At 39.3% G+C, this 12,144-nt stretch overlaps 1 protein-coding gene across 1 annotated transcript; it reads left to right on the top strand.

Moving 5' to 3' along the window:
- Nucleotides 1–3,530: 3,530 nt before the first annotated feature.
- On the top strand, nt 3,531–11,872 carry LOC102217679. Its single transcript, XM_023340305.1, has 8 exons — nt 3,531–3,706; nt 6,298–6,339; nt 6,425–6,646; nt 6,745–7,026; nt 7,708–7,983; nt 8,565–8,786; nt 9,708–9,821; nt 10,101–11,872. The coding sequence occupies exons 1-8, from the start codon at nt 3,673–3,675 to the stop codon at nt 10,634–10,636; spliced, it is 1,728 nt and encodes a 575-aa protein (XP_023196073.1). The 5' UTR covers nt 3,531–3,672; the 3' UTR covers nt 10,637–11,872.
- The last annotated feature ends 272 nt before the right edge of the window (nt 11,873–12,144 follow it).

The raw sequence follows: 12,144 nt of genomic DNA, 5'->3' as shown, positions 1-12,144 counted from the left end.
GGTTTGATATGGTATGATTTGTATAGCGTGGTTTCATGTGACATGGCGTGGCATGGTGGGATCTGGTACCGTATGTTATGATCTGGTATGTCATGATCTGGTACCGTATGTTATGATCTGGTACCGTATGTTATGATCTGGTACCGTATGTTATGATCTGGTACCGTATGTTACCAGATCATAACCCTAACCCAAACCATTTTTGGTTTGCAAATGCAGATTATGGTCAATCAGATCAAACATACCATCATAACATACCAAAGTATGTTATGATCTGGTACCGTATGTCATGATCTGGTACCGTATGTCATGATCTGGTACCATATGTTATGATCTGGTACCGTATGTTATGATCTGGTACCGTATGTTATGATCTGGTACCGTATGTTATGATCTGGTACCGTATGTTACTAGATCATAACCCTAACCCAAACCATTTTTGGTTTGCAAATGCAGATTATGGTCAATCAGATCAAACATACCATCATAACATACCAAAGTATGTTATGATCTGGTACCGTATGTTATGATCTGGTACCGTATGTTATGATCTGGTACCGTATGTCATGATCTGGTATGTTATGATCTGGTATGTTATGATCTGGTACGTTATGATCTGGTACGTTATGATCTGGTACGTTATGGTAAATGGTCGGTACTTGTGCAGTGCCTTACAAAGTCCAAAGGACCCCAAAGCACTTCACTCTACATAATTCACTCATTCACAAACGCATTTGCACACTGATGGTGGCGAGCTACTGGACAGTAGCCACAGCTGCCCTGAGACACACTGACAGAGGGGAGGCTGCCTGCACCAGTGGCAGCAGTGCAGGGCAGAGGTGGGAGTAGAACCAGCAACCCACCAAACTGGTATGTATAGCACGGTACTGTGGGTTGTGATGGTTCGGTACGGTTCAGTTCTGGTGGTCCAGCTGCAGTCGCCTCTCTGCAGCTCAGAGATGTTTCTGAAACAACGAGGATCTTCTGTTCCTCTTGTCAATGATGTCGTCTGAATGTTTATATTTCATAAAAGCACAGTAGGTCACGCCCTTACTAAATGAAGAACATGATAAAGACCTGAGTTTCATTCTGCTTCCAAAAAAGTACAAGCGAGCTATTAAATAGAAATCATGCATAAATAATTCATCAGAGTTAAAACTGCGGCTTGTGAAGCAGCAGGTCTGATGAGCAGGGAGGGACTTTATCTCTTAGTCTCAGCAAACCGTCAGCGGTTTCCTTTATTGCAAGCTCCCGTGCCTAAATGAAGAAGTTGACTCATAACTTTACATTAAAAATGAACTTTTATGTTTTTGAAGGTTATAAAGAGGAGATTCTGATCCAGCCGCTATGATCTCCATTGTATCATGAGGTTTACCTGCTTTCGGCTCAGGAATGAGTTCTGATTATATTCTCATTTTGTGGTTATTAGATTCAAAGTCTTTCAAAAATTACAAAAAGCACCAGGAAGTTTTGGTTTGCAAATGCAGATTATGGTCAATCAGATCAAACCTGTAAATAATCAATAATCAATGGCCAGCATGAGGAAACGAAGCAAAACTGAACATGAACTTGATCAAAATAGTTGTTTCTCCCGTTTTGTCACAGAAATCATACAGCGAGTTTTTTCGACATGCTCTATTACTTCACTATTTAGAAGATGACCCCAGATCTGATTGGTCAGATGAGAAAATGGAGGAAAAACATCCAGGAAAAACCAAACAGGGAGAATCCTGACTGGTAATTACAGGCCACTGATAGACTCAGAAACAAAACAGACAGTTTGCTCTACAATTACACATGTTGGGGTTTATTGTGGCTTTACCTTAAAAGGTCAGGGTAGGAAGTTATTAGAATGTTTTATTGCCTTTTTGTCCCATTTAAATGTCTTTGCAGGTCCCTGTCATTAATAGTTGGTCTGAAGAGGACAGATCTGTTTTAGCCTGCTTGTCCTTTCAGTGTTGGTGTAGAGGAGCAAAAGCTACGAGAGGAAACTTCGTCTTATTAAAAAACAGAAATGAAACGGAGCTGATGGAGGTGACTAATTAAAAAGTCATTGAGCTACTGCAGACATCAGTCCATTTCTATCATCTGAAACGTTCTTCAGGTGACAGAAGGCCGACTTTGTAACTGTCTTTATGTGTCTGAAGGTTCAGGTCTCCACCCAGATATCAGGCCTGGTTTCTGGTTCTGGTCAGTACTTGGATGGGTTCTGAGTCACCTGGTGACATCATGATGTAGAGCTGTGTGTCATCTGCGTAGAAATGGCAGCAAATGTTATTGTTATAATCTGAGCTAGCAGGAGCCTGTGATGTTTCCTACTGAAACAAAGAAATCCCAGTTCTTTATGTGGGACTTGAACCAGCTGAGTTCTGGACCGGAGAGTCCGACCCGACTCTCCAACCACAACATATTCAGTAATAAGTCATGATCCATACTGAGGTCCAACAGAACCAGTGCTGTGGTTGGTCCAGTGTGTTTAAATGGATGTCGCCAAAGACTTTGACTAGGCCAGCCTCAGCAATGCTGTAACCATGGAAACCAGACTGAAATACGTCATCATTCAGAAACTACCTGTTAAAACAAACAGCTTTTTCAATAATTTGACAGATGAATGGGAGGTCAGAGGTCAGCCTGTAGTTCTGTTTGGTCCAGATTGTTCTGTTTTAATCAGAGGTTTGATATCTGCTGTTTTTAAAGCCTGGGGGGGAAACGCCTGATGAGAGCCATGAGTTTATTCGGACCAGATCAGATGAAATGACAGGCAGGACTTTCTTAAGAAGTTTAACTGATTTATAATATCTCCTCAGTTTTTATGCATTAGTTGTTGAAATTCAGCCATTTTCTCTGCATCTGTTATGTTTGGGAAAAGCATTGATACTGGGCTGGATGTGCAGATTGATCATCTAATTTTTTAAATGTCTCTGTGTAGAAGTTGGTAAATTCCCTGCAGGCTCCGGTGGAGTGAAGTTCAGACGCTACACTGCAAAAAAAAAAAAAAAAACGTCTCTAATTTACCGTTAAATACCGGAAGCTGTGATTACCAAAATGTTATCATATTTATAGGGTAAAATTCTGACAATCACAGCAGTTGGCATTTTACTGTAAATTAGACATTATTTTTTTACAGTGTACAGACATAGTAGGGTTTGCTAATCTGTCACCTAAAAGGCAGGAGGATTGTTGAAGTTTTGAGGACTTCAGCGGATGTTTGTGTCCGTGTTGAGTGATGCCTTCGCAGGTTTCACTGTGAACCTGGAACTGAGTTTGCTGCTATTTTCTTAGCAGTAATAATTTCTCAGACAATTCTGATCTAAACTATCTGCGGTTTTAACATCTGAAACGTCTCATTTTTGGTAGTAATAATAATCATCATTATTGTGATCAATAAGGAAGGTCTTTATTCAGAAAGTGTGTTCTGTTTTCTTATTGCAGCATTTTTGTGTTTGCTCCAACCCTCCACCCTCTTAACACCACTGAACTTCCTCAACACAGAGAGGAAGGCCTGAACAAATACAGCAGCTTTGTGCACATGTGACCTGGGGAGTGGGAGTTTTTCAGTCTCAAAAATCGAAAGACTAGAAAAGGACAGTGGCCGACTTCCACTGTTTGGACTGAGGTTATTTGTCAGCGCCCAGCGGATGAGCCGACTTCTCATCTGATTTGTTAGGAACGATGGCAGGTGGACGAGAACTGCTGCTCCTGGCAGGTAAGGCAGGAAGCCGTTATCAGATCGATACCAGTTGATCTCTAAACATTCACTTTTTACTGGTTTGGCTGGTGTTGGTTTTACTTAATGAGTAACAAAAGTTTCTAAGCTTCTGCGTTCAGTTTCAGTTCAAGTCAGTTCAGTTTTATTGTTGACTCATAGTTTCCCTTAAAACATTTCTAAGCCAACAAATATAGAAGCATCAATGTTTCTCGCTTTTTCAGTGTTTTCCTGGTGCAGCAGAACCAAGAATGGTTGAGATGCAGAGGAGATAAATGAGATAAATCACAGGATGCAACTACTGCATGTTCTGGTCAACCAGTCTTTTAAAACCCCGACTTGCCGATTTTAAAAAATAATTAACATCTAATTATTGCAAGGTCAGAAAATTCTTCTAATGTTCCGATTTCATTGAAAAACATTGAACAATGCCTGTAAAATAATAGAAACGTGTTTTATCTGTATTTGAGGGAGTTCTATCAAATATAAATCAAAAATTTACAGCATTTTGTCCAAACAATTAAACTAAGTAAACTATACTGAACAAAAATATAAACGCTCCATATCACATATTGTTGCCATGTGGCGTTAATGGCTGTAAATGAGCATCTGCTGACATTTTATCGTACAAAAGTAACATTTTTCTTGATCTGTGTATAATTTTTAATCCAACTTCCTGTCAGTGAGCGTTACTCAGTGAGTTGTTGTTTTACTCAGTGCAGGGTGGGGCATGTCCACTGGCTGGTCAGACAAAATTTGATTCTTGCGTTGTGTGTGAATTGTGAGACAGTTATTTTTTGTTTTTGGGCATGTGCACCGACTGATGGCACCCTTTGAATTTCGTTGTCCTTGTGGATAATGACAATAAAGATTTATCTTATCTTATCTAAAATGAGCAACAGCTGGACAATCCTTGGACTGGACAATAAAAGGCCCCAAAATGTCACATTATGTCAGAAGTCATAAAGTCTCATAATGTTATGTGGGAGCCGTTGGCATATTGGATGCAGGACGCCGTACCGACGGTCCGATAATGTTCCGTTATCGGAACGTCGGCCGTTTAAGAGTTGGTTTCCAACAGACCAGCGCTACTGCAGATCCTCCTCATCCTCGTCTGACCGCTCAGCACCAGACGGCCACATCGGCTCGTCCATCTGAGGATCGGCTCAGACCAGCGACACTCAGCTGATGAGACTACTGGTCTGAACAATAGACGCATGGCACCTAAGGCTGTCCGTAACCGCCTACGGGAAGCCAACGGGGTCAGAATCAGATTCCTCAGCCTGACCCCGATCATGTTCAAAGGACTGTCAATCTGCTACAAACGGCCGACATGAAGATCAGTGACTACTGAAAATATAGTTTGAGTTTCTCTATATATTGTGTAACCCAAATGTTCATAAAACTCTTATATTTGACATGGGGCTTTATATTTTTGTTCAGTGTAGAAGAAAAAAATCAGTTCTTTTAATTTTTCATATTTTAAAAAAAATCTTGCACAACAGGATAGATTACAAACTTGTTCTGAGCCTCTGGTCAAAGACAAAGTGCTTTGAGTATTTTGCTTTTACAAACAGGTTTGGTGTCAGTTGAGGACGAACTAACATACCAAGTTGAAGCATGAAGCGTTGAGAGTTTTAGGTTTCCTTGTGGTGCAAAATGAAAGTGCCCAAATACAGCAGCTTTGTGCAGATGTGACCTGGAGAGTGGGAGTTTTTCAGTCCTCTCAAAAATCGAAAGATTAGAAGACAGTGGCCGACTTTCAGACCTTTTCGATGGTAGATAAGATCGGCGGATAAGGCCAGTTTCACATGAAACCAATCCCACCAGAACGTCACAATCGGCTGAACGCCAAGCACTCAAAATTAAAGAAACTGGTGCCGAACAACCCTACAGCATCCTTATTAAACATCTGTTAATTGACCAAAAACCTCAAATATGTATTTATTGAACATCAGAATATCTTTTCATTTAGAAGTTTTAGTTTCCCACATAAACTTTTTCATCTGCATTTCAAATGAATTAATTTCAGTTTATGTTTTTTGTGCATGTAGCTTTATTTAGCCTTCTGAATAAAGCTACATTAAAATAAGTCAAATAAAAACAAAAGCAGAGGAAAGAAGTAGAGCAGCTAAATTTAAGTCATTTTGTGATTCTAAGTTCTGTGTTTTAAATAAATAATGCAGATCTAAATACCAGATTTTATTTTTGTGACTTTAAACATATGATTATCTGAAAGTGAAAAAATGTAAACAAAGGCTAGTTTGTTGGACCAATTAAAACCAATTGGTAATTTTTTAAAGGATTATTTCTATAATTGAATTCAGGTGTAATATTTGTTAAAGGTGCAAAATGTAATCAAATATGTAGTTTGTTTTATAACAGAAGTCCTTTTCCGTTATAAGATGACATGCAGATGAAAAAAATTATCAAAAGGTTTTTTACTGATAATCTTTCTATCAAGCACAGAATATTTCTATTCTAACATTTTTCAAGTTAATTTCAGTGCAAGTTTAAGAAATACTTCCAAACTGATCAGAAATGTGTTTGATTACTAAAACAAATTAACTCTATTTTGATCAATATTGCAGCAGTGATTGCTCTCCTGGTGCAAACTGAGCAGAAACCAACAGGTAACCCAGTTTTCTGACAGATCCTCCATGTTACTTCCTCATGGTCATAATAATGCTCTGATTTTTAAATCCTCTGCATCCTTAGTGTCCATGATTCCCTACCTGACAAAGATCTTCACCGGAGACTTGCTTTACTTGCACTGTGACGGTGATCAGACTAAGCACCCAACAACCTGGGATTTTAATGGCAACATGGCAGGGCAAAATAACACTCTGAAGATAGCAGCTGCTTCCTCCAAGGACTCAGGAATCTATAAATGTACAATCAACGGCCAAACAAGTGATGACTTCAACTTAAAAGTTCTTGGTAAAAATACAGATGGAAAATACGGAGCTCAAACTCCCAAAGATGACAAATAAATAGTTCACTGATTGTTATGATGAATGTGTTTGTGTCCAACACAGAATACGTTCCCATCGCATCACTTAGCATCGCAACAGGCCAGCCAGTGATGCGCAACAACGCCAAAGTTCTGCTGGAGCTTACAAACGATGAAGGACTGGAGGGATGGCTCTGCAGAGTCAACCGGGAAAAGGACACCAAAAGAGTTAAACTGAAATTGAACAACGCAAATCCAACATCATTTATCTTTGAAACTTCTTCACTGAAGGTACCCGAGACCATCTACTGGTGTGAAAAGAACGGTACAACGGACAGAAGCAACCAAGTTGTTCTCAGGACCACTGGTAGGGTTAATATTAACTTCATGCCCTTATAAGAGACGCATCACCAACAAGTTAATATATGGCTTGAAAAAAGCCTGGTTTAGTCTGGTCAGTTTGGAAAGCCCTGCCCACCAACCTCTAAATAAACTGTAAAAAACTACAGTGGACTCCCGCTTATTCAAGGGTTTTTCTGTGGAAGGTAACTGCACATTATTTGCCTAGTCGCAGAGTTTTCATAGAGCATATCTAAAATATTGTAAAGTAAAATGCTGCTTGGGAAGCTGAAATACTGCTGTGCAATGCTACTGAACACGCTATTGGCGCTGATTGGTAAACCCCAAGGAACGTTCTTGGGGTTCTACGTTTTCCTTGGATATCTATGTCTATCTATGAAAAGCCATAGATATTAACTTCTGTGATAGTGCTAAAACAGTTTCCACTGAACATATCAATGCATATTAAGGTATATTTGACCTTTGAACTATAAAATAGGCAGTTATAACTATGTATTCCAGTATTGATGGATTTTTAGCTATTTGCGGCATTAGTCACTCCAAATACTGGGGGTTCACTGTGGTCTTGTAGTTTATGAATATTAAACTTTACCAGTGCAAAATAATCATTCCCAAACAAACTTTAAATGGAGTATTTTTGGTCTAAAATGTTCTTCTTTCATTTAATCCTGTTTTAACTGTCTTTCAGACAATGAAGTGACTCTGGAAATGTATCCGTTTCCTGCAATGGCAGGAGAGAAAATGACCCTGAGATGTCTTGTGTGGGGAACAAAGGAAGTTATCCAATCTGTTTTCTACAAAGAGAACGTCATGACCAAGACAGTTCATGGAGATACATATAATATCCCTAAAGTTACTGAATCTGAGATGGGAAGATATCGGTGTAAAGCCACCTACAGATACAAGGACCAGACAGTCGGCCCACATGTATACAAATCTGATGTTCAGGATTTACCTGTCCAAGGTATGTAAACTCAGCTGTCCCTTTCTGAATGTCAATGTTCTACGTACGTACGACCGATGTTGTCCATTTACAGTTTGTTGTTCACTGCTAAGTAGTTTTACTGGAATCAGACTGTCAGACTAGCAGCTGTTCTTCTCTCCAGAAGCTGCAGTGAATGCTTCACTGCTGCTGGCTGGGCTTTCTTTTTATCAGCTTCCTTCGTCTGGTTCTGATCTGGTGAACGTGTTATCAGCTCCGATCAACTGTAAAACCAATCGACAGAAAAATAATACCCAAACATCTTCGGCTTTTTTGTTTAGTTGTGACCAAACAGAAGCTGACATTGTTTGTGCTTTTGGGTCAGTAGTGGTGCAGATGTTGGAGTTCAGGCCTGGAGCCCATCATTATCTTCCTAACTATGGACACCAAAACATCACATTTGGATAAAATGCTTGTCAATTTCATTTTAACTAAGCTGTTCTTGTTTCACTTAAGTATTGCAATTCGCTGACGGATTTATATATTTGCCAGTAAATTTTGTTTGCTGTGAGGTATGAATAACTTTTGGCCCAGCAGTAACGGAGTCGTTCTGCCTGTTCCAGTTCGTCCCGTCGAAGCGGTGCTGTCTGACACCATGCAGTGTTCCTGTCCGTCATGTGATAAACAGGAGGACATCAAGTCATACATGTACTACATGTACTACAAGCAAAATGGTAACTCCTGGACGATGCTCGGTCAAAACGAGCATCCAGACAGTGACGGTACTTACCACTGCAGAGCTGTTTTGGGCAACATGAGGACTTTACCCAGCAAAGCTGTGGCAAGTGAGTATCTACTTATAAATCAGCTTCCTCCTGCAAGCTTCCTGCAAGCTGCAAATCTAGCAGTTTACTGTAAAAAGTAAACTGCTCAGTGAACTGAGTGAATTAATCATCAGTGGTTAATCATCCAAACTAGACGATGGTGTAAATTAATGTCTTCTAGTGACAGTCTATAGCTACTCTCCTCACTGAGGAGCTAGCAACAACGCTGATGGACGCTAAAAACAACTTCTAATGCTGCGTTCAGACCAAACACATTTTGCATGTCAGAAGCTTGATATCAAGTGTCAGAATTGCTCTTGACGTGCATTGGGAGGAGTCTCGTGGCTTTTTTTCTCTTCCAGTCTCTTTGTACAATGGTGGGTGAAAAATTGAGAGTGTGTCTTGGCTTTAGTTAATGAAAGCAAGTGCGCCTCTGTGGTATGTTTGAATTCAGGTGAGTTTCACCACCTGGCTGCGTGCTCACAAAGCCCAGTTTGACAACCTGCTGATCTGCGTCGATGCCTACATCTCCTGGCAGGACACCAATTACATCCCACCGCTATGCTATTCACACAGGCCAATGAATAGCATAGTGGAGTCTCTCTGATTGGTAAAAGTTCAATTCCAGCATCGGTTGAGCATCAAATGCTCAAAACATTTCAAACGTGAGACATGCTGCCAGACTTCTCATCATGCCATAGACGAACATCCACGTAGACATTGCATGTAAACCAGTCGCATCTGACACTCAAACCGCTTTGATCTGAATGCAGTATTACTTCACTTGCCAATTAAACTCGGCAGCCCTGACTTTCCAAGTTGACAGTCCAACCTCAGGAGGCTTCAGGAGTTTGAGCATGAAAATCCCAACTTTATGAAACCTTGGTACACCCTACATGTTGCTATTCTTTCATATGCTAATGTTCCATGTTTCTTTTTCAGAAAATCGCAGTATTTTTTCATCGGTGATTGGGATCTTGGTTTTCATCTTTGTGCTGGGATTCCTCATTTTTGCCGTGGCAATTTATAAGTGGAACAAGAATAGAAATGCGAGAGGTTAGTGCCAGTCTTCTTGTTTTGCACTTTTTGACAATGGTGGTGATGGTGGTAGGAGATCAGACCGTAATCAGTGGGTTGCTGGTTCGATTCCTGCTCCGGTCACCTCTGTCGTCATATCCTTGGGCAAAGCGCTTCACCAGATGCTGGAGGTGGTCAGAGGATCCGGGGGTGCCGATGCAAGGCAGCCTTGGTTCTGACTTAAAGCGCTGTAGAAATACAAGCCATTTACCATTCTGCTAACACACACAATCACATTTCTCTCTTTTATTATTTTAGTGGACATTTACGAGCAAGTCCCGATGAGGCATGGGGATGCCAACTATGAGGCTATAAATATGAGGCAAGTGAAAGAGGGTGAATACGACACGCTTCAACCTGGAGCAGAGGGCAGACAGAAGACGGGTGGAGAATACGAAGCACTGACGAAACGGGAAGGCAAAGACGAAGTTTACCACACTCTGGGAGAAAACGTAGCGTCGGGAGGAGGAGACGGAGGTTACCAAGCTCTGAAGACAGCAGGAATACAAAAGGATGAGTATGACACCCTGAAAACCAAGCAACCGGAGGGCGAGACGGGCGCAGAAAGTGGAGGAAACGGAGGTTACCAAGCTCTGAAGACAGCAGGAATCCCAAAGGATGAGTATGACACCCTGAAAACCAAGCAACCGGAGGGCGGGACGGGCGCAGAAAGCGGAGGAAATGGAGGTTACGAAGCTCTGAAGACAGGAGGAATCTCAAAGGATGAGTATGACACCCTGAAAACCAAGCAACCGGAGCTGGAGAAAGTGGAAGAGATAAAAGAGGAGAAATGAGAGAGAGGCTCTTAGAAGAATGACGAGTTTCCTTCCACTAGATGGTGGACAGACCCGCCCAAAAATGATCCTCAAGTCAGAAAATCAAAACTTTGATACATTTTCACTCAAGTAGAAGAGAAAAGTACATCCAAAATGTTAAAAGTGTTTGGTAAATACCGAGTAACGGTTTGATCACAATATCTGATTTAATTTGTGTAAATTAATCATCAGACAAGAAAAAACAGTTGTCTGCAAATCCTGGTATTCTAAAGATTATGAAAAAAATATTTTGTTCGCAACATAATGTTCATGAAAACAATACTTATAGAAGGTAAAGTATATATTATGTGAGAACAAAGTACTTCTACTGACAATACATACGGTATACTGTACATTAATGTGACCTACCAATGACACAACATATAGAAAATACTATAAAAATTAACTTGTCCTAACAAAAACTGTAGATTTATGTTTCTGATGTATTTTTAATTTTTCTTCAGTCAGTAAAGTAACTAGAGAGTTACTTATTTACTGGATAGAGTAGCCAGAACTTTTTACCCATTGAGAGTACTGTTAATTAAAAAATAATATTACTTAAGTAAAAGTACGGTAAAACTACTGCTAGAGCTACGTTTTTATAATAGTTACTAAATGTGAGTTACTTCTCACCTCTTCAAAGTAGTCAGTGACAGTATGTACATAAAAAGAATAATAATAAAATACATTCAATATATTTCCGTTCATATAGATTGTGTAATTATGGAGAGAAAATGTTTTTGGTTCACCTCTATCATTTATGTTTATTATTTAAATAATTAAAATTATTAAAATATCAACTGATAGATAGAAGTAGAACATTCATTTTGGGAGATGAACAACCAACAAACAAAACCCTGGAATCAGAGTTTCCACTTTTCTTATTTTTCAGATATTTTCATACATTTTATTGCTTACTTTCATATTTCATGTACTTTGAATCGCAGTGATAAACATTATTTACTCATCTTGCTTAAACTGATCAAGCTGATGTAACTCATACTTTAAGTTACTTTAAGTTCTGGCAATGTTTCCGTTACATTTTCAAGACATTCACAGCTTCAGAATAAGAAAATTAACATTTATCAGCAAACCATGCAGATTTTTCTATCATAAAATGCAATATTACATGCTTCAGTATTAATCTTACAGATTTCTTTTTTTTATTGCAGAAATCACATTTTTGTAAGCAGTTGTAAACATTTTTACAGTATTTTGTTTTTTATTCAAATCTGCTCAAATAAAAGTTGAATAAATCACTTTTTGATCCATTTGTGTTTTACTTCAGAGTGATAATAAATGATGACATTAATAAACCATTTGATGTATTGTTTCAATGTCCAACCAGCTGAAACTTTGGTGATTTTGAACATTTATTACAAACAAAAACACAAATATTTCCATACAAATGAGACTTTCACCCTCCTACCTTTAGGCTTTAGGAAATTATTACATTTTAAAATTAATTCTACACTTTTAAAATCTTT

This window comes from Xiphophorus maculatus, chromosome 10 (genome assembly GCF_002775205.1).
Source record: "Xiphophorus maculatus strain JP 163 A chromosome 10, X_maculatus-5.0-male, whole genome shotgun sequence".
NCBI classification, from domain to species: domain Eukaryota; kingdom Metazoa; phylum Chordata; class Actinopteri; order Cyprinodontiformes; family Poeciliidae; genus Xiphophorus; species Xiphophorus maculatus.
The sequence above is the reverse complement of the archived record's forward strand: the minus strand, read 5'-3'. Positions and strand labels throughout refer to the sequence as shown.

Excerpts from the sequence above, each read along its gene's own strand:
- LOC102217679 (XM_023340305.1), top strand. The coding sequence starts at position 3,673 with ATGGCAGGTGGACGAGAACTGCTGCTCCTGGCAG. Across the intron at positions 6,647-6,744 it reads CTTCAACTTAAAAGTTCTTG|AATACGTTCCCATCGCATCA; the intron begins GTAAAAATACAG and ends TGTCCAACACAG. Across the intron at positions 7,027-7,707 it reads AGTTGTTCTCAGGACCACTG|ACAATGAAGTGACTCTGGAA; the intron begins GTAGGGTTAATA and ends ACTGTCTTTCAG.